The sequence below is a fragment of the Dendropsophus ebraccatus genome, chromosome 15 (assembly GCF_027789765.1).
Source record: "Dendropsophus ebraccatus isolate aDenEbr1 chromosome 15, aDenEbr1.pat, whole genome shotgun sequence".
Taxonomy (NCBI): Eukaryota; Metazoa; Chordata; class Amphibia; order Anura; family Hylidae; genus Dendropsophus; species Dendropsophus ebraccatus.
In genome coordinates, this window is record NC_091468.1 from 4,144,698 (window position 1) to 4,167,458 (window position 22,761).

Sequence of the window (22,761 nt, forward strand, 5' to 3'; positions counted from 1 at the left end):
GTTTCTGCCACATCCGCAAATATACTAAGTCTGGAGTATTCCAACTGGAGTTGGAACGTCAGTGCAGTATGAAGAATTGCAGTACATAAGGCGTGGAACTAGCAGGGTTAACACACATGTGGCAGCATTGTATTCAGGAGGCGCGCTTTGTGGTTGCATTGTTTTCAGGAGGCGCGCTTTGTGGCTGCATCGTTTTCAGGAGGCGCGCTTTGTGGCTGCATCGTTTTCAGGAGGCGCGCTTTGTGGCTGCATTGTATTCAGGAGGCGCGCTTTGTGTCAGTATTTGAGACCTAGTGAGACGTCTCCATTGCATCCTAGGCTGACTGTACAATAAGAGGAAAAGAATAGCTCTGGTCATATATGATTTCACCTCGAAAACTGTTCTGTGTCTGATTTTAAAGCTGTCATTCCTGTAAAGAGAAGCTGCCTGAGAAGCGGTCCATGTGCCTTTTAGCTGAAGCTCTGCCCTATAGAGTATGTTTACATAGTGCAGACATGTTGTAAATATTCTGCAGTGGATTTGTGTGCAGAAAATCAGCTGCGTATAACTTATGTGATCACTAGTAGGATTCACTGCAATATGTACGTATTGCAGTGAACTGTCATAGCTGCTGTAATAGGATTCCTATCATGACAACCACAGAGGCCTTCAAGTGATTGCCATTTTGCAACTGGACATCGGACGGGACAACCTGTGGCTCCAATGACTGGTATCTTGGTAGTTAAGCAACTGGCTTTGGTGTAAGCTCTGATGCCAGTCTGTGACTATCTGCAATGGAGTGCCCACAACAAGAAACAGCCTGAGACCTAAAAGATGCACAAGTCCAAAATTATAAAAAATATAAAGATCTTTACTGAACTCCCAAAATAAAAATACAATAAAAACAGATTCAGAAAGGGAGTCCACACAATACGTTACTCCCTAGTGCCAGGATGTACCTAAGGCTGAGGGGTATTGGCACTTCCCATACATTCACCACATCAGAAAATAAAGTGGCAAGTACAAAATGTGCAGAATAGAGGACTAAGTGAACAATAGGAAAAAATCAAATAGTAAATACCTGCAAAGTCCCTGCACTATATATGCAACATGCCCGGAATAATGGCGTTCAGCGAATACCCGCTGTGAATGGTGGTGGTCCCAGCACCTGACCCTGCCCCATGCTTTGTGTTGGCATACTGCAGCTTCCTCAGGTGTATTTTGCCAACAGAATGCGTGGGGCAGGGTCAGGTGCCGGGACCACTACCATTCACAGCAGGTATTCGCTGAACGCCATTATTCCGGGCATGTTGCACATATAGTGCAGGGACTCTGCAGACATTTACCATTAGATTTTTTCCTATTGTTAAGTGAGTCCTCTATTCTGCACGTGCTACTCTATTTTCTCATGTGGTGAATGTATGGGGAAGGCCAAAACCCCTGAGCCTTAGGTTCGTCCTGGCACTAGGGAGTCCCGTATAGTGTGGACTCTCTTTTTTAATTTATTTTTAAATTTTCCAGTTTAATGAAGATCATCTATATCTCGGGCTTTCACTTGTTGTGGGTATTATCACTTTCTGAGACGTGAACGCGCTTCCATGACCGTACACATGACATAGTGTGCCTGCCCATTGTTTGATTATTTGCTTATGTCTGGGATGGAGTGGGCTCCGCTCCTGAGCTCAAGGAATCCTGGATACACATAACGCTAAGTGCCTGTGTCCGCCTCATGAACAGGGCAAGTATTAAGGCTCTGGATGTAATAGAGAGTTTCAGTGTAGTGCCAGCGAGCGGAGATCTCAGAATAGCGAGGACTGGAACACTAAGTATATTAGGAGGTAGTACAGCTTTTAATATACAAGGATTACATTTTATTTACATGTATTATAAACCATTTTAAGAGACTATCTGAAGTCCAAATCTGGGATCGAGAGGGATTTGCACACTATAGGATTACCTTTTACTGCGGAGGAAACAGACATGGCAATACTTGAGATCATCTTTTCTTCTTGTGTGAAATTTTTGTTTGGAAAACTGGAACTGAATCCTGTAAATATCTTCCAACCATGCAATATGTCACAGATCGGGGGTTTCTCAATCTGTAAGGTGAGTACCCAGCAATCAAAGAAATTCCCTGTGTCCGTGCTTTCCAGGCAGCCCTATGGCCTATGGCTGTGTCCGTGCTTTCCTGGCAGCCCTATGGCCTATGGCTGTGTCCGTGCTTTCCTGGCAGCCCTATGGCCTATGGCTGTTTCCGTGCTTTCCTGGCAGCCCTATGGCCTATGGCTGTGTCCGTGCTTTCCTGGCAGCCCTATGGCTGTGTCCGTGCTTTCCTGGCAGCCCTATGGCTGTGTCCGTGCTTTCCTGGCAGCCCTATGGCCTATGGCTGTGTCCGTGCTTTCCTGGCAGCCCTATGGCTGTGTCCGTTCTTTCCTGGCAGCCCTATGGCTGTTTCCGTGCTTTCCTGGCAGCCCTATGGCCTATGGCTGTGTCCGTGCTTTCCTGGCAGCCCTATGGCTGTGTCCGTGCTTTCCTGGCAGCCCTATGGCCTATGGCTGTTTCCGTGCTTTCCTGGCAGCCCTATGGCCTATGGCTGTTTCCGTGCTTTCCTGGCAGCCCTATGGCCTATTGCGGTGTCTGTGCTTCCCTGACAGCCCTATGGCTGAACCGTGCTTTCCTGACAGCCCTATGGCTGTGTCCGTGCTTTCCTGGCAGCCCTAGGGTGGCATACCACTTCTACAGCCTCTGGGAGTCGCATACCAAGCATTCAGGCTCATATAAACCTAAACTCCTATTACACAAAGCATTTTTTGTATTTTCTCGAGTGAACGAAAAACAATTGCAAACGACCTGAAGTTATTCACCATGATACACGGAGCTAGAGTCGCTGGTTACAATCGTGATAATGATTGTCCGCACACTCGAAAGATCTGTGACTGATTAAAGAATGAAATGAAGTTCGGTGAAAATCTTTCTATTGATGAATAACAGAATATATAACGAGCAGTATGTATTATCTGTCTGGCCTCTTCCTCGCGTGTTAACTGATAATCGGGAGGAATTTAAGTTCACTTTGATTCCTGGATTGAGTTGGTTTCAGCCTCTTCTAGATGTGAGGATATTTTCACATATTAGGGAAGCACTTTCATAGCCGCGCGGCTCCTCTCAGCAATTAGGGAAATTCACGTTTTATTCGCACTAATTTAAAACGGCGATTGGACTTCATTCCAGGAGTCAATAAATGAGTTCATAGAAGTCTTCAAAGGAGTCATTATTAATGAACTTGGGAGGATCAGTGATAACAGAAGACGCTCTAATCTAAGGGGGGCGAGAGGCAATTAGGGATTTAAGGAGTAACAAACAGTAGTCACCCTGATAAGGAAGGTGGTGATGTACAGTCTGCTGTGAGATGGGAATACATGGAATTAAGGTGACCCCACCAGTAAATAGGAGGAAGTGATGAATTCCAGGAGGAGCAAAATTACTGAAATTAAAAGATGATAAAGAATATAAAATGTAAAGTTATAGAAAAGAAATAGTTATATAATATGTTATAGAAGAGAAATACCGGGATTCCAATAAATGTTCATATTTGCATAGAAAATTTGTCCTAAAAATAATTTTTGACAAGTGTGATGGGCATGAAGTTTGCCCCAGCTCAGTACAGTTAGGAGTCCATGTACTTTATGCTGTTGCCAACCCCTTTTCTAGAATTTTTGGTTTTATACCATAAGATCATCAATTTTGGTTGATCTTAAAGGGATTATCCAGGCTTAGAAAAACATGGCCGCTTTCTTCCAGAAACAGCACCACTTTGGTCCTCAGTTTGGGTGTGGGTTTGCAGCTCATTGAAATGAATGGAGCTGAATGGTAATACCACACACAACTTAAGGACAGGGTGGCGCTGGTTTTTGCAAGAAAGTAATTGTGCGTTTTCTAATCCTGGATAACTCCTTCAATTTGAAACAGAAATATAATACACTGACAGCAGGAGAAGACCTTGCGTACATTTATCAACATGCATCCCTGGTGTATGTCATGGAAAAGGGGCAGCTTCGCCTGAGAGGTGGGGAGGGGGCGTGGCCTTCTCACGCACCTGATTTATCATGATTTATGCCCGCTGTCGAGGTAGGTGTAGATTTGTTGCGCAGTGCCAGACAATTTACTAGGAGTGCTCCTTAGCATATCTGGCTGGGAAAAAGGGGTGGGGGATGGGTACGCCAGTCCTGATAAAGCTCCTGATTAAATCTTATTTTTTTATCCAAAAAGTTGACGAATATAAAATGAATTTCCTAGGCCTAGAAATGTTTATAGAAGGAGGAAAAACCAAGAGCTAAAAATCAGTACAAAGCTACAGAAAAGTTTTCTTGGTTCCCATCGTGGACTGGATAGATTGTGTGGGAGAATAGAAGGAACCTGCACTTAAATGATTTTATTGAAGTCAAAAAACAATAAATAAATAAATGTTTTTGGGGTAGAAATTATGTCAATTTTATCAAACTGATTCAAACTGCGGGATGAGATAATGGGAATAGGATATAACATTTATCTCCTTGCTTTTTATAATCTAATAATCCAAAAATAAAGCACATGCAGTAAAACGGATTACGAAAAATATCGCACATTGTAAAAAAATAATCCCGAAATTTGTAAATTGCTCCTAGAAAATGATGTTTCATGGAGCTCCCAGTATGAAAGCTCCAATTACAGAACGCTATATACAAATGTGGTCCCACTAGGAAGGGAATCGGCTGTGCAGAGTGTATTACAATGTGAGGCATAAAGGTGTAGGGAGAAAACATATAGAATAAACTAGAGATGAGTGCAGCTGGAGCATAGGCTGGAGCCATGGTTTCCAGGGCACCCTAGGGCGGCATCCAACTTCTTCATCCAACGGTAATCAGATGCTGAATCATCGGAAGTTCCGCTCATCTCTAGAAAAAATGATTTAATTGTCTTTGATTTAATTGTAGTATATGCTGCCTTTGTACATGAATGGATATCATTAGACAATAGAGATGAGTGCAACCCGAGTGTGCAGCATTTGATTGCCAGTGACTGAAGAAGTTGTACGCAGTCCTGAGGATGCATATGTCCTGAGGGCAACAAGAACTATTAAATAAAACAACACACAGATTACGACACTAAAAATGTAGTTTATATAATAGAATGCAAATGTTGCAATAAAAAATGTGGGATGTACCACCCGGTAACTAAAAATAAGAGCTCTAGAGCACATCAATGATATTACAGGTAATCTGACAAGACAGAAATCAGGAGCATCACTCCATTTTATACAAAACCACCAAGGGTCAGTGAAAGACTTTGTTATTTACGGCATAGAGAAGGTAACTCCAAAAGCCAGAGGTGGTGACACAACAAAATGTTTGAGGTACAGAGAAGCATATTGGTAATATATGCTCAAAACTAGCATGTCTGCGGGCCTTAGTATCTGTAAAGAGTTATTGTTTTATTACTAATGTTTATCTCAGTAGGCATTATTTATGCCACAATTGCAATGTGTGGTGGTAATGTTGCTATAGTTTCCTAATTATATATTACACTATTTTATGGTATAATCTGACATAGTAATATCTCATAATAGTGTCAGTATCTTCAAAATAAGATGGGAGAACAGTATGACTTTACATGCACATTATATCTACATGTCATAATAGTGAACTTGCCATCTTATAGGATTTTTTTACATTTTTCATATTTTTCACATATGTCAAAGTTCAGACTGGTGTTACAAACATTGTGCGTTTCTTGTGCGTCCTCTAAGCATTTGCTGCACAACCATGTTTCATCTTGTGTATACAAATATATCATTGTGGAAATGAATAATACCATTATCAGTAGTAGCATACATGTGTTTTTAGCCTTTTTGTATTGTTTTATATTGTATTACATAGTATATGTTTTGGTATAGGGATTGTTTGGTAAATCACTAGCCAAGTAGGATCCCCCTGGGTATTGCACACCTGAAATTAGTGAATTTACCTGTAACGTGCACTTATACCCAGTGAGGACAGAAGGCCGAGGTCTGTGAGCAAGGGCTCATGCGTACGAAACATGTCAGCGGAGCCTAGAAGTGTGTAGCACGCTGGTGTATTATGTCCTGACTTTTAAAGAATTCCAATAAAGTGCAAGTACTGGTTTTACTGAATTGAGCTGGATCGTTTTTCTTTTATATGATATGTATGTTTTTCCAGGACTCCCTGGGGGGGCATCCAACTTCTTCAGCTATCGATATTTGAGTTGCGCTTATCTCTGTTGGAGAACATTGTCAACATTTATCTGTATTTGTATAACCTAGTAGTTAAGTTCTATGTCTAAGGGCGGTATTACACGGGACGATTATCATTCAAAGAATCATTAGATCATTCGGATTTAAACGATAATCGTTTAGTGTAACGGCACACAACGATCGAGAAATCATTGGCCGTTTGACAGAGTTTGGACCTATCTTTATCATTGATCGTTTGCAAATTCTTCGAATGTAATGACGTCGTTTGTTCGTTCGCAGTAGCCACGAACGCGGTAATGACGACATGTAGACCGCAAGAACAATCAAAAGTAACAATCATCATTCTGTGTAATTGGGTGAACAATTTCAAGTTGTTCGCCATAGCGGTCATTTGAAATTGCTTATCGTTAATCATTTTGTGGAATAGTACCCTAAGGCTGGGAACATGTCCCTGCCAGCACATCCAGCTGATGGTGTACAGGGATTCAGGATGGGCCTGGTCATGTAAAGCGGCTATAACCACCTGTCTACACCCCTCAGTTATAAACTATAGAGAATTTGTGGAACTTCACGAAGAATCCTAGTACATAGGATATTCTACCAGGAGTGAGCAGCCTGTAAGTACCTAACCCCGACCTTGTGGCTGAGCAAAGAATAAGACGCTTGGGGAACCCCTCGCCAACCGTAAAACCCTCAGGGTGCACACTTGATCTAGCTTGTCAAGTCATGGATTGCACTTCTCTATTTTCCTAACTACAGAAAATGTTACAATCCTAGTGGTGGCTCAGAACGGTGATAGACAAAGAAAAGTATAAAATCCTGAATGCATTATTGAAGTAAACATATTACCGGTGATACTCTGGGGTCCACACTTGTCGGACCGAAATATATCTATAAAATCACCTTCATCTGAACACTATGGTCATGCAGTGTATGCACCCTGTGTATCAGAGAGGAGCCAGCAGGAGTCACTGGGTGCAACTTACTTATAAAGGTTTTTCATCATTTGGCATCTGCTGTGAGATGTTGCTGAATCTGATGGATGTTACACAGGAGACCACCATGGAATATATCCGAGGAAAAGACCGCAGCACTCCACAACTCACATTCAAACAAGAGTTTTATTCAATCCGGAGTATACTGGTCAAGACACCGGGGGAATCCATGGCTGATGTTATACCTGGAAGATTGGTTATTTATAGAGATGAGCGCAACTGGAGCGTGCTCCGATTGTTCAGCACTCAAATACCGGTGGCTGAAGAAGTTGGATGCAGCCCTAGGGAGTCCTGGTGGATGCAGCCTATGGCTGGGTTCACACTATGTATATTTGAGGCTGTATTTGGTTCTCATGTCAGGTCCTCATAGCAACCAAAACCAGGAGTGGATTGAAAACACAGAAAGGATCTGTTCACACAATGTTGAAATTGAGTGGATGGCCGCCATATAACAGTAAATAACGGCCATTATTTCAATACCACAGCCGTTGTTTTAAAATAACAGCAAATATTTGCCATTAAATGACGGCCATCCACTCAATTACAACATTATGTGAACAGAGCCTTTCTGTGTTTTCAATCCATTCCTGGTTTTGGTTGCTATACAGCCTCACAAATACAGCCTCAAATATACATAGTGTGAACCCAGCCTATGGCTGTATCCATGTTTTACCGGCTCCCTAGGGCTGCATCCAACTTCAGTCACTGGTATTCAAATGTCGGGAGTTCACGTTCGGACGATTCTGACCGTACTCGAAGTTCACTCATCTCATAACTTTATCAAGGATCGGAGGTTATTATAGAAAAACTACTATTATATGTACTATGAATTATGCATCTTTGTGCACTCGTTGAATGTAATTGTTCCACAGATGTGTATACACTTAAAGGGAATCCGTCAGCTCCCGGGCCCTACCTAAGGTGCTGACAGTGTGCTGTAGCTGGCAGCCCCCCAGTGAGCATGGTGCCTTTTTGGTAATTTTCCATGCAGCGGATTATGTACAATCTTATGTCTCCTGTCACAGAGCAATTGTTCGTGCCACACTTGTCATGCATCCTCCTCCCTCTTCATGAATAATCAATGCTGCCCGGCCTCCTGCTCGCTTAGCTGTCAGCTGATTGCAGATCAGTCCTCTGTAGGAAGGTTATCTCTGAAAGAATCTCTCCTCCCTTATGTGTTGGAGCTGTGGTCTAGGGGTAACTCACCTGTCTAGGGACCTGACAGCAGTTCATTCTCTGATTCAAATCCCCTGATGAAAATTAAATAATGTCTTTTTTTTCTCATTATTGTATCATTTTTAAGGCTATGTTCACACAGTATTTTTTGCTCAGTATTTTGGTCAGTATTTTGCAACCAAAACCAGGAGGGGATTGAGAACACAGAAAGGCTATGTTCTCACACTGTTGAAATTGAGCAGATGACCATCATTTAATGGCAAATATCGGACGTTGTTTTAAAAAAATCTGTAATTATTTGCCATTAAAAGACAGCCATTTACTCAATTTCAACAGTGTGTGAACATAGCCGTTCAGTGTTTTCAATCCACTACTGGTTTTGGTTGCAAAATACTGACCAAAAATACTGTGTGTGTGAACATAGCCTTAAAAATGATACAATAATGAGGGAAAAAAAAGACATCAGTTTAATTTCCATCAGGGGATTTGAACCAGAGAATGAACGGCTGGCAGGACTCTAGACAAGTGAGTTACCCCTAGACCACAGCTCCAACACATTACAGAGGAAAGATTCTTTCAGAGATAACCTGCCTACAGAGGACTGATCTGCAATCTTAACAGCTGAGCGAGCAGGAGGCCGGGCAGCATTGATTATTCATGAAGAGGGAGGAGGATGCATGACAAGTGTGGCACGAACAACTGCTCTGTGACAGTAGGAGACATAAGATTGTACATAATCCGCTGCACGGAAAATTACCAAAAAGGCACCATGCTTACTAGGGGTCTGCCAGCTACAGCACACTGTCAGCACCTTAGGTAGGGCCCGGGAGCTGACGGATTCCCTTTAATACTAGTCACATCCTTTAACACTATTCTTGACAACGACTCAGAGAGGAGTAACCTTGTATCTCATCAAAACATGGATGACGGTGAGATGTGCAGGATATCCTGCGGCACTTGGCAGAGCTAACAACTTCAGGAGAATGGTCGCCCATACACAGCAAGGGATTTCCAGGGACCTCTCTACTAGAGTACAAATCTTTCTCGAAAACCCAGTAGCCAGATTTATCACCAATCGAGCACTGGTGAGACCGGCTGTGGCAACCTACTGTATGAGTGTACCGAATGTACAAGAACAGATTCAACATCTTTGAGCCAAACTGTTGCAGGACACTTTATGGAACCTGTATCTTCCATGCCCAACCATATCTCATCTTGGATGCAGGCTAGACGCACCAACCGTATCTCGTTTTGTATCAAAGCTAGATGCACCAACTGTATCTCATCTTGTATCCAGACTAGAGGAGCCCAACTGTATCTCATCTTGGATCCAGACTAGAGGAGCCCAACTGTATCTCATCTTGGATCCAGAGTAGAGACACCAACTGTATCTCATCTTGTATCCAGGCTAGAGAAGTAAGGTAGTATTGTCTTCTTATAGATAATTGATTCCCCCAGTTACCGTTCCCTTTGCATCTACTATAGTCATCATTTACATATATCACCATTACATTTGCATATATACAGTTTATTTCATTCCAACCTTCTTGAAGCAGTTTTTATAGTTTTTTTCCCCCATGAGTCATTTCCAGGTATTCACTGTTTTTTAACACTTTACGTTGCCTTTGTTTACAAAACATCAAGGTTTTGCCAGTTTATTTAAAACATAATTTTATTAACACCTTCTTTATGCTAGCACAATCTCTATCGGCACTTGTTTACTTGTTACTTGTTCCTATAGAACATAATATACAAAAATACCTGTGTACAAGAATTAAAATATCCACCATTAAGTCCCGTGTTTCCCAGCCTCTGAAAAAATAAAAAAAAAAATCTTGAAGAATCCTGTCCTACCTCCTCCACTCCCAAACAAAATATCAGACTTCTTGTTCACATCTCATCCATTCTAGCTGCAATCACATTCAGGGCTTATATCTTGGGGCCCTATTACCCGGGACGATTATATTACACGGGACGATTATGGGAAAATCATAATGGTGTTCAAGTTTCAATGATAATCGTTTTATGTGTATGCAGTCAACGTTAGAAAAAATTGTGTGTTGTTGGTCGCATCTTTTGAGCGAAACCTAAAATTGTTAATCGTTCACTAATCGCTCAGTGTATTTCCACATCATTTCTCCATTTGCTGGGATCAGGTGGTGTAAACGCTCGTAGTAACTAACGACTATTGTTCTGTGTAATATGTTGAACGATTTCAGGTAGATCTCATTTGCAATTGTTAATCGTTAAAAATATCTTCGTTTAATTGGTACCCTTATCCCCAGAGACACCAATCGCATTACAGCCCTTCCTCCTGGCAGCATTTACACTCAGGGCTCACATGCCCCCCCCCCCAAAAAAAAACAAAAAAAACAACAACAAAAAACTAATCACATTCAGAGCTGATATCTTGTCCCCCTCACAGTAATCACACTTAGGGCTCACATCTTATCCCTTCAGTCTTAAATCTGAGGATAATTGTCCAGACTCTGCAACACCCATTGTAGTCCAGTATTTGTGGACGGCCTTTGGTTTCTTACTTGTGGTTAGTCTGCTAAAGCTACAAGAGTTTTTTCCAGTTGACTACTGGAGGCCCAGGGCACTCTGGTTGGGAATCACTAGTTTAGTCAAATCTCATATATACATAAATAGATGTACATATTTACATAGAGTTTCCTCTTAAGAAATCTTTAGTGCAGTTTAAATAAAGATCACAGGTTGAGTTGTATACCTAAGTGTCCAGACATGTCGGTTTGTCATTTACCTTGAAGTACTGGCAATCAAAGTTGGCCAGATGCAGTTCCGCTCGAGAGGTCTTTTTTGGTCCAGTATCTAAGCTGTCGGTCTTGCAGTGGGAGGTATAACCAGTAAAGTTGTTGACTCTGTAAAGTTCCGCTTGAGTCTTACAGCAACCAAACTTGCTCATAAGCAGAAAGAAATCCCTTCGGAATGCTTTGGTAAAGATTGCATATAGGAACGGATTGGCACAGGAATTTACGGGGTAGAACAAGACCAACAATATTTTGGAATTGGTCACAGTGATAAGGGGAACTTTGAAGGCAGCAGAAATGGCGAAGAACGATATTGGTGCCATGCAGGTAAAGTCGGTGAAGATGAGCACCGCCATTTTCTTGGCTATTTTGGTATCTTTGTTGGTCGGCGTGAGCTCCGGGTTTTGAACGGCAATGTAGATTTTAATGTAACAGGCACATATGATGATGAAGGCGATGACATTGAGCACCAAGATGATGATGATGTACGCCTGCGAAAGAGGGGTCTCTATGTCCATTGGCAGACATATACTGACTTTAATGTAGTTGCTTACACCAATAAGTGGGAGAATGGCGATTAACAATGAAAATATCCAGCCTCCAAGCATGATCAGGATTGCATGTCTTATACGCAGCTTACGATCAAGTTGCATTGCATAGGTTATAGTGTGCCACCTCTCTAGGGTTATCACAGTCAGCGTGTACACAGAAAGCTCACTGGCAAATACCGTGAAGAAGCCCGACGCACTGCAGCCACTCCCTGTCTGCCAGTCAATAGCATGGTTATAGTACTGACTCTTCGTCTTGGAGTCGACCGATGCTATAAGCAGGAGATAAATACCCATGCAAAAATCTGCAAACGACAGGTTACACATCAGGAAGCGAGGGACTGTTAGCTTGTACCGACTGGTCAGCAGGACAAGGAGAACGACAACATTTCCTGCAATAGCAAGTATGCTGATTATCCAGATCAGGACTCGAAGGAAGTCATAGCCCATTATATCCTCACAAGGGTTAAAGGCATCGGGCTCCGGGGTGCATCTGAGGGTTCTCGGCGGGCACAAATATTCGTAGTCCACTGATAGCTCTGAACTGGAGAGATGCAAAAAAATAGGTTCAGCATATATAACGAAATGGTATAGGTGTCTGTTTATATGTTTTTAGAATTCCCACCCTGAACCATGATTAGTGTATATAGATGGAACCAATCCTGGCTCATAGGTGGCCACTACTCCTCCTGTTCCTCCCATACAGCTGTGTGCTTGGTTCAGCCAAGAGAGCATGTGTAGGGTGAGGGAATAAGGTGCTGCCAGGAACCTCTGGCAGTACCTTATCTCTCTGTGAATGAAAGGCCACCACGTATTGAATTCAGCATGTCTGATCTCTCTTTCCCCCATAGACTTAAGATAACCGGCTCAACAAAATTGTTATCTTTGGCTTTGCTGTTTTACAGGCAAATTGCTCTATTTTCACTATTTTGTATAGTCAAAGTATGAAGAATACTGAGTACTAACATGCCTGACAAGTAAATGGGTGTGGGTATCCCAACAGACCCCTTTATGGACTTTGTCAAGCTGACCCAAAACATGGATTCTTGTGATCCTCATTTTAATTGACTCTTATGTACTCATGATGACAATCCTTATCATGGCTGTACATAAAAGTCAGCTGAGTTGAGCGATTTTGTTGGGATTTTCCGATTTATCTAATGTGGAAACAACATGAGACCTGTATGCACAATGGCAAATGTCAAGCAATTGGACATGGTGGATCCCCATATGGCTGATCCCTTAGTTCTGCAGAGGCTAAGCTGTTGCTGAATGTTTTGTATTTGATTATTTGTATTTGATTTGATTTGGTTTTGGTCCCCAGTGCATCTATCTCTCAGTGCACCGCCCCCCTCCAGACCCCTCCCATCTCCTCTATCCTCCTCTTCTGCACTCTACTCCCGGCTATGTCTCAAAACCCGCTCAATTAATCAAAACCTTTTACATCTTTGGGACATGTCAAAAGTTTATTTAAATGGTAGTAACACTTGGTCCTTGGACAGACGGGCAGCCCCACTAACAGTCATTTGTACCCACTTACTTGGTGTCATTCGGTTGCTTCTTCGGTGAATTATCACATTGGTTTGTTAAGTTTCCGACTAACGCAAGAGGGAAGTTAAGCCTGGGGGGAGAACGGAGAACAGAATGTAATGAAACATCAAAACAATGAACTTTGCTGTCACTTTTATTTACTTGTACTTTTTTTTAACATTGCTTTCTATTGATTTTAAGGTTAACAAAACCTGTACAAAGCGATGTTAGAGGATTGTGCATCTACAAAGTGCTGTCATATGGAGAAAAGAACAGCAGGGTATCCCTCCCCTTTCCTTTACTTGATCACATTTTTAAGGTGCTGATAAATTCTTAGAGAAAAACTCAACACAAAGCAATGGAAACATCCCCACTATGGGAGTCGAAGAGAAGATACAATTAAAAAGTAATAGAAAGGGATTATTAGGAAGGGGAGACGGGAGGAACGGCTGAAGGATACAGGTTAGGAGTCAATAGCGTTACTGGGAATGTGTCCTCAGGAGCGGAGAGGCCGAATGCTCAGCATTTGACTCCATGCAGCTACAGAGGTTGGATGCCGCTCTAGGGAGTCCTGGAGAACATGGATACAGTCTGTGGCTGTTGCCGAACAGTCAAGCCTCTCCACTTAACACTAGTCGTCAGACATGTCAGAACTTACAGATCACACTGGGTCTCACTCCTGAAACCCACTGCCCTTCTAAGATACAGCCAAGGGTCACGTCGGAAGTTACTAGAAATGGCAGAAACAGTTTAACTATAGGCAGAGAAGGCTTGTGTGTGTAGTCAACCCTATGGGAAAGGTTATACAGGCAAATTTATATGTAGGGTAAAGGTATATTATATGTCTCCCCTTCACCCCATTCACATGAACCCCTTAGCTCGGTACTAGATGGGGTGAGGGGCAGTTCGGCATGGTCAGACTCCTCTGGTAAAAGCTTATCTATAAGGCAAATATGGCCAATCCTCCCCATACACATTATACAGGCCTCATGCACAATATACAGCCAGTCCTGCCACAATCGGTGGGTCTAGATGATTGTTGTTCTATAATGTGTATGGTGTCCTCTAACTGATAAAACGTTTAATTGGAAATAACATTTATAATGATAATATTGATCAAGAACCTTCAGCACCTGTCAGCCGGTGGACTGTAGGTAATGTGGATCTGTCACCCAATGTCAATGTATAGTACGAGAATAGGTCCAGTCTGATATAAGTCTAAAAGGCACAAAGATCTTGTACTGTTAGGAATGATTAAGCACACTATTAGTTCTCCAGTGCAGCCCATTCTGGTGCATAGATACATACATGTATAGCAATATCCTTGGAGAATGGAAGCAATGCGGGATATCTGACTGCAATCTTGCGTCGTATAGAGGAAATTGAAAATTCTAGACTGGGGAAATCCTGCGTTCTATCTAAGAGCAGCTGTTTATGACTTAAAGTGATTGTATGATGACCATAACTCCTTCTCCATAGAAAAGCCGCTCTGACGGTTTGCTGATTGACATGGTCCGGCTCCTAAGATCCCCAGTGCTCAGCTCTTATTGCTGGCAGAGGTTTGGGCCGGCCATAAATTTTCCTTGTAGCAGTCACAGACAGGATATGTCACCAGGGACGTTCACCGAATGCAGAATAGTATGAACTGTATAAATCCATATGGGTGTAGCATCACGTCAGTAATCCCTTTATATAACAATGTGGGGGAGCTCTGTGTGTTACGTGCTTGGCGACTACTGGGTGCAACCAGTTGGGGGGGGGGTCACTACACAATTTAAGGCCTCATTCACACACTGTATATTTTCAATAAATAATGGCCGTTGTTGCAGATTGCAACAGGGGCCGCTATGTATTGAAAAGGCGGATTCACATTGTTTTCTATGTAATCCCGGTCAGCGGGTATTCACACTGTATACACTCCAAATGGGATTCCATGCGGCTGCACAAAAAACTGACTGCCCCCCCTCAGGGGTCATACAGTTTGACCTATTTTTCTAGGGGGCCTTATAATATGGAGAACTTGAGACAAGAGGGTTAAACGTGAAGACAATATATCTGTCCTGTGTTTATGGACGTATTATGGCTGAAAGCTATAATAACATTGTACTGATCTCTGTCTGCTCTTCAGTGATTGACAAGAAGGTCGTAGTAAATGAAAGTGGATTATAGCAAGAAATATATAACAGGAAGAAAACAAGTCTGGAAAGAAATGAAGAAAATGTAACGGCTGGTATCGTCTCTATAAGTGTAAGGAACCACTAAAGCATAAAATACAATATTACAGCAATAAAGACGCAAAGAACTCGGAGAGACCAGAGAACTACAAGAGATACCAGATACCAGAGAACTACCAGAGAAACCAGATACCAGAGATACCAGAGAAATCAGATACCCCAGAGATACCAGAGAACTACCAGAGAAACCAGATACCCCAGAGACACCAGATACCCAAGAGATACCAGAGAAACCAGATACCCCAGAGATACCAGAGAACTACCAGATACCCCAGAGAACTACCAGAGAAACCAGATACCCCAGAGAAACCAGGTACCAGAGAAACCAGATACCCCAGAGAACTACCAGAGAAACCAGATACCCCTGAGATACCAGAGAAACCAGAGACCTTGAGATACCAGAGAACTACCAGGTACCAGAGATGCCAGATACCCCAGAGATACCAGAGAACTACCAGAGATGCCAGATACCTTGAGATACCAGAGAAACCAGATACCAGAGAAACCAGATACCAGAGAACTACCAGAGATACTAGATAGCAGAGATACCAGAGACCAGCGATACCAGAGAACTACCTGATACCAGAGATACAGATACCCCAGAGAAACCAAATACCAGAGAACTACCAGGTACCAGAGATACAGATACCCCAGAGAAACCAGATACCAGAGAACTACCTGATACCAGAGATACAGATACCCCAGAGAAACCAAATACCAGAGAACTACCAGGTACCAAAGATACAGATACCCCAGAGAAACCAGATACCAGAGAACTACCTGATACCAGAGATACAGATACCCCAGAGAAACCAGATACCAGAGAACTACCTGATACCAGAGATACAGATACCCCAGAGAAACCAAATACCAGAGAACTACCAGGTACCAAAGATACAGATACCCCAGAGAAACCAGATACCAGAGAACTACCAGAGATACCAGATACCTTGAGATACCAGAGAACTACCAGGTACCAGAGATACCAGAGAAACCAGATACCAGAGAAACCAGATAGCTACCAGAGAACTACCAGACATACCAGAGATACCAGATACACCAGAGATACCAGATACCAGAGAACTACCAGAGATACCAGATACCCCAGAGATACCAGATACCAGAGAACTACCAGAGATACCAGATACCCCAGAGATACCAGATACCAGAGAACTACCAGAGATACCAGATACCAGAGAAATCAGATACCAGAGAACTACCAGAGATACCAGATACCAGAGAACTACCAGAGATACCAGATACACCAGAGATATCTGAGAACCACCAGATACCAGATCCAGCTTAATTTGTACAAAACCTTCCCCAGTAACTGTAAGGGGAGAGGCTGCAGTGACACCTTCCGTAGTTTTATGAATTTGAAGGAGAAAGCACTTTGTAAAGTGAAAAACGGTGACCTTTATTCACACCTCAATGTTGCGACGTTTCGGCTATACACAGTAGCCTTTCTCAAGCATCATGCTTGAGAAAGGCTACTGTGTATAGCCGAAACGTCGCAACATTGAGGTGTGAATAAAGGTCACTGTTTTTCACTTTACAAAGTGCTGTCTCCTTCAAATTCATTGGATTATCCCGGACATTGAGCCCAGTCTGGTGAGGCGTGCACTAATCTATTTTTTCTAATTTTGCCTGTGCTGCTATATTATATTCAGTGACCTTCTGTAGTTTTGTCAAGAATTGTGGATCCACAATTACGGATAAGTTTGAGCTGTCCGTATATGTATGGATCCGCAATCTGCAAAGATTGCAAACCAGAGATACCAGAGAACTACCAAAGATATCAGAGACCAGAGAACTACTAGAGATACCAGAGAACTACCAGAGATACCAGAGAACTACCAAAGATATCAGAGACCAGAGAACTACCAGAGATACCAGATACCAGAGAACTACCAGAGATACCAGATACCAAAGAACTACCAGAGATACCAGAGAACTACCAGAGATACCAGATACCAGAGAACTACCAGAGATACCAGATACCAGAGAACTACCAGAGATACCAGAGAACTACTAGAGATATCAGAGGACTACCAGAGATACCAGAGAACTACCAGAGATACCAGATACCAGAGAACTACCCGAGATACCAGATACCAGAGAACTACCAGAGATACCAGAGATACCAGAGAACTACTAGAGATATCAGAGAACTACCAGAGATACCAGAGAACTACTAGAGATATCAGAGAACTACCAGAGATACCACATACCAGAGAACTACCAGAGATACCAGATACCAGATACACCAGAGATATCCGAGAACTACCAGATACTAGAGATACCAGATCTAGCTCAAATTGTACAAAACCGTCCCCAGTAACTGTAAGGGGTCAGGCTGCGGTCACACCTTCCGTAGTTTTGTCCAGAATTGTGGATCCACAATTACGGATAAGTTTAGAGCCCATTGGTTTAAATTGAGCTGTTAACACTGTCCGTATATGTATGGATCCGCAATCTGCAAAAATTGAAGAGGAAGTCCCACAAATTTTAAAATCAGCAGACGGGGGTGAGAGAGAATAATAAACAAGTAAACTTACCTACCCCTCCTCGTGTCTCCGAAGTGTCGCTCCTGGGTCCTGTTGACGGTTGCCAGTTGTCATCTTCAGCTGAAATCGGTGTACATCATGTACCCAGCTCTTCCAGCTGCAATGTCACAGCCCAGCTGAGCGATTGCCCACTTAGCCAGTCAATGACTAGGACAGTGTCCCGCCCCAGTCGCTGATTGGCTGAGCGGACATGAAATTTAACCCTGCAGGGAATCTAGGGGAACTCAATAAAGAAGTGAAACCATGGGTGAGTGCCCTCTTCTTGTCTCTTTTATGAAGTACGTTAAGATGGCGTCCTGGGTGTTTTTGGATCCTAACGTTGTTTTTATTGACTGGAGACCAATCGTCTTCTTCTCTTGACCCAGCTAATGTGTGATATGACCTGTGTGGTTTGCAAAATATTAGAGAATGGAGACGGGATATGAAGTGATTTATTCCAGGATGGAATGATAACAATATTCCCATACAGTATGTAAGGAATCTGTTCACACCTGCTATAGGACCTGGCACCAGGAGGATCGGAGCGGCTAATGGCACCGGCATAGTTCATGAATGAGTAATAAAGGTTTTCCCTTTCTTTCAGTTCACAGCTGCTGGATATGCTGTATATACTGTAGCTGCTGGATATGCTGTATATATTGTAGCTGCTGGATATGCTGTATATATTGTAGCTGCTGGATATGCTGTATATACTGTAGCTGCTGGATATGCTGTATATACTGTAGCTGCTGGATATATTGTAGCTGCTGGATATGCTGTATATATTGTAGCTGCTGGATATGCTGTATATATTGTAGCTGCTGTATATATTGTAGCTGCTGGATATGCTGTATATACTGTAGATGCTGTATAGTAGCTGCTGGATGTGCTGTACTGTAGCTGCTGTATATGTGTACTGTGTATGCTGTATATACTGTAGCTGCTGTATCCACTGTAGCTGCTGTATATGCTGCATATACTGTATACACTTTAGCTGCTGTATATGCTGTAGCTGCTGTGTACACTAGCAGCTGTGTATACTGTATATGCTGTAGCTGCTGTATATGCTGGATATGCTGTGTATACTGTATATACTGTAGCTGCTGGATATGCTGTATATATTGTAGCTGCTGGATATGCTGTATATACTGTAGCTGCTGTATATGTGTACTGTGTATGCTGTATATACTGTAGCTGCTGTATCCACTGTAGCTGCTGTATATGGTGCATATACTGTATACACTTTAGCTGCTGTATATACTGTATATGCTGTAGCTGCTGTATACGCTGTAGCAGCTGGATATGCTGTGTATACTGTATATGCTGTAGCTGCTGTGTATGCTGGATATGCTGTGTATACTGTATATGCTGTAGCTGCTGTATATGCTGTGTATACTGTATATGCTGTATAAGCTGTGTATATTTTATATATTCTGTATAAGCTGTGTATACTGGATATGCTGTGTATACTGGATATGCTGTAGCTGCTGGATATGCTGTGTATACTGTATATGCTGTAGCTGCTGTATATGCTGGATATACTGTATATGCTGTAGCTGCTGTATATGCTGTGTATACTGTATATGCTGTATAAGCTGTGTATACTGGATATGCTGTATAAGCTGTGTATACTGGATATGCTATGTATACTGTATATGCTGTAGCTGCTGTGTATGCTGGATATGCTGTGTATACTGTATATGCTGTGTATACTGCATATGCTGTATAAGCTGTGTATACTGTATACGCTGTAGCTGCTGTGTATACTGTATACGCTGTATAAGCTGTGTATACTGTATACGCTGTATAAGCTGTGTATACTGTATATGCTGTATAAGCTGTGTATACTGTATATGCTGTATAAGCTGTGTATACTGTATATGCTGTATAAGCTGTGTATACTGTATATGCTGTATAAGCTGTGTATACTGTATATGCTGTTTAAGCTGTGTATACTGTATATGCTGTAGCTGCTGTGTATACTGTATATGCTGTATAAGCTGTGTATACTGTATGCTGTTGCTGCTGTGTATACTGTATATGCTGTAGCTGCTGTGTATACTGGATATGCTGTATAAGCTGTGTATACTGGATATGCTGTATAAGCTGTGTATACTGGATATGCTGTATTAGCTGTGTATACTGGATATGCTGTAGCTGCTGTGTATACTGTATATGCTGTGTATACTGGATATGCTGTATAAGCTGTGTATACTGTATATGCTGTATAAGCTGTGTATACTGGATATGCTGTATAAGCTGTGTATACTGGATATGCTGTAGCTGCTGTGTATACTGTATATGCTGTAGCTGCTGTGTATACTGTATATGCTGTGTATACTGTATATGCTGTATAAGCTGTGTATACTGTATATGCTGTATAAGCTGTGTATACTGGATATGCTGTATAAGCTGTGTATACTGGATATGCTGTAGCTGCTGTGTATACTGTATAAGCTGTGTATACTGGATATGCTGTAGCTGCTGTGTATACTGGATATGCTGTAGCTGCTGTGTATACTGTATATGCTGTTGCTGCTGGATGGATTTTAGGAGAGTTAAAAGAACTAATGGTGCGTTTACACAGAGAGATTTATCTGACAGATATTTGAAGCCAAAACCAGGAACAGACTATAAACAGGGAACAGGTCATAAAGGAAAGACTGAGATTTCTCCTCTTTTCAAATCCATTCCTGGCTTTGGCTTAAAAAATCTGTCAGAGAAATCTGTCTGTGTAAACGCACCATTAGTGTTAGTAGGTTAAGAATTATTGGGATTTAATTAATTTATATTAACCCCTTCATGGCAGAGGTGATTGGTGCCTTGACGTCCAGGTCACTCTGAAGCAATGTTCCTTCACGCCTTCTAGGAGCCAGAACGCTTTTACTTTTCCACCTACAGGGATGGTGGGGGTCATTTTTTACACCTTGATCTCTAGTTTTTATTGGTATTACTTTAGTGTGACAGAAAAATTTTGACCACTTTTTATACATTTTTTTTTTTTAATATATAAGTAAACATAAATATATATTTTTCCTCCTTTCGTTTACACAGTTTACCGTGCGGGAACAATATTGTTATATTTTAGTAGAGCGGACAATTCTGAACGCTACCATATGTAACATGTTTATTTTTTACATATTTTTATAATGGGAAAATAGAAAATGTAAACTTTTATTGGAGCTTTATTCTATAAGGCTTTTTTTTTTTTTTTTTTTTTTTTACATTTTTTAAAACTTTTTTACTATTCTTTTTTTTACAGTTAAATATGGAATCATTAGATTATATATAGTGATGGATGCTATGCCATTGCACAGCATTGATCAGTACTATCAGTACTTTTTGGCCCGATAATCTTCCCGTGTGAACGGCCCTTTAGCCTCCTGCGCCCTGTGATCCAGGGATTGGACTGTATGTGAAGAAGTGTTGAGTAAAATTTCCAGTTATCTCCAGAAGCAGCGGGATTGATGTCCTTCACGCTCACACGGCACAAGACTAAACAGGACTGAGACCGTGCACCCCACAGAATGTAAAGAACGGAAAATGGTGGAACTTTTTATGAGACAGTGACAAAGCTTTATGTAGGACTGGGAAATCAGCGATATGAAGTATTCTCCATGTGAGGAGATAAGTTATAATATGGCTGTTTAATGAATGGTTCCAGAAGGAAGAGGTGTCGGTCTGGCGGCGGTGGTGATAGCTCACAGAGTCGCAGCCATTACGTGGCACCGGCTCACTTGGCCGGGAAGCTATTGTTACTGTACAAGTTTATGCGTCAGTGGAGACGATGGTTTATAGGTCGGGCCGAAACCTTATCACAACCTCCGACGCTGATGACAAATCTCTGAAACAGCAGTAATGGCCGGATCCAGCTCAATGTCGGAGGGTAATAAAGCCATTAATGTACATTTCCTACAGCTGGATAGAGGAGAGCTGATATATACTGTATACATACATAGTGGATAACTGGTATCCGGCACTTGTTACTATACAGTATGGATGTAGGTGGATGTAACGGCACACATGGCTCTGTATAACACTCAGGACCAGGGGCGTAGCTAAAGGCTGATGGGCCCTGGTGCAAAATGTTAGCTTGGGCCCCCCCCCATCTCACCCGATCAGGCAAAGTCCTATCTAACGTTATATCCAATTACTCTAATGTGCCACCATGTTCTAATGCCCTGCCACTGCCTCCACCTCATGTACTGCACTACTGCCCCCTATAGATAATGGACTGTCACTGCCTCCACCTCATGTACTGCACTACTGCCCCCTATAATTAATGGACTGTACTGTGTAATTGTCTAATCATTGTATTCCAATCTTTGACGCTCCAGCTGAAAAACTACAACTCTCATCATAAACTGCCAGTTGGATATGATGGGGGTTGTAGTGCTGCAACCTGAAGAGCCACATGCTGCAAAACTCCCATAATAACCTATCAGCAGGGCACAATGAAGTTTGAACTTCTGCAACCTGGAGAAGTCACCTGATATCACCTGCAGTCCTATGTAACACCACAGATAACACAATGATATCCCTCTGAGTACAGATAATGTAGTAGTCACCTGCAGTCCTATGAACAGCACAGATAACACAGTGATATCTCTGAGTACAGATAATGTAGTAGATGTCACCTGCAGTCCTATGTAACACCACAGATAACACAGTGATATCTCTGAGTACAGATAATGTAGATATAGACCCCCTGTGTAACCCCCCCCACAGTAT

General features: G+C 42.2%; 1 protein-coding gene across 3 annotated transcripts in view; it reads right to left on the bottom strand.

Moving 5' to 3' along the window:
* Positions 1 to 9,793: 9,793 nt before the first annotated feature.
* Positions 9,794 to 22,761, bottom strand: part of LHCGR (luteinizing hormone/choriogonadotropin receptor) — an 86,108-nt gene continuing 73,140 nt past the window's right edge. For all 3 annotated transcript variants that reach the window (XM_069954354.1, XM_069954355.1, XM_069954353.1), the window contains 2 exons: positions 13,261 to 13,341; positions 9,794 to 12,264 (listed from right to left, as the gene is read on the bottom strand). In XM_069954354.1, coding sequence (XP_069810455.1) covers positions 11,133 to 12,264; positions 13,261 to 13,341 — 1,213 coding nt within the window. In that variant the 3' untranslated portion in view covers positions 9,794 to 11,132. The remainder of the gene's footprint in view (positions 12,265 to 13,260; positions 13,342 to 22,761) is intronic.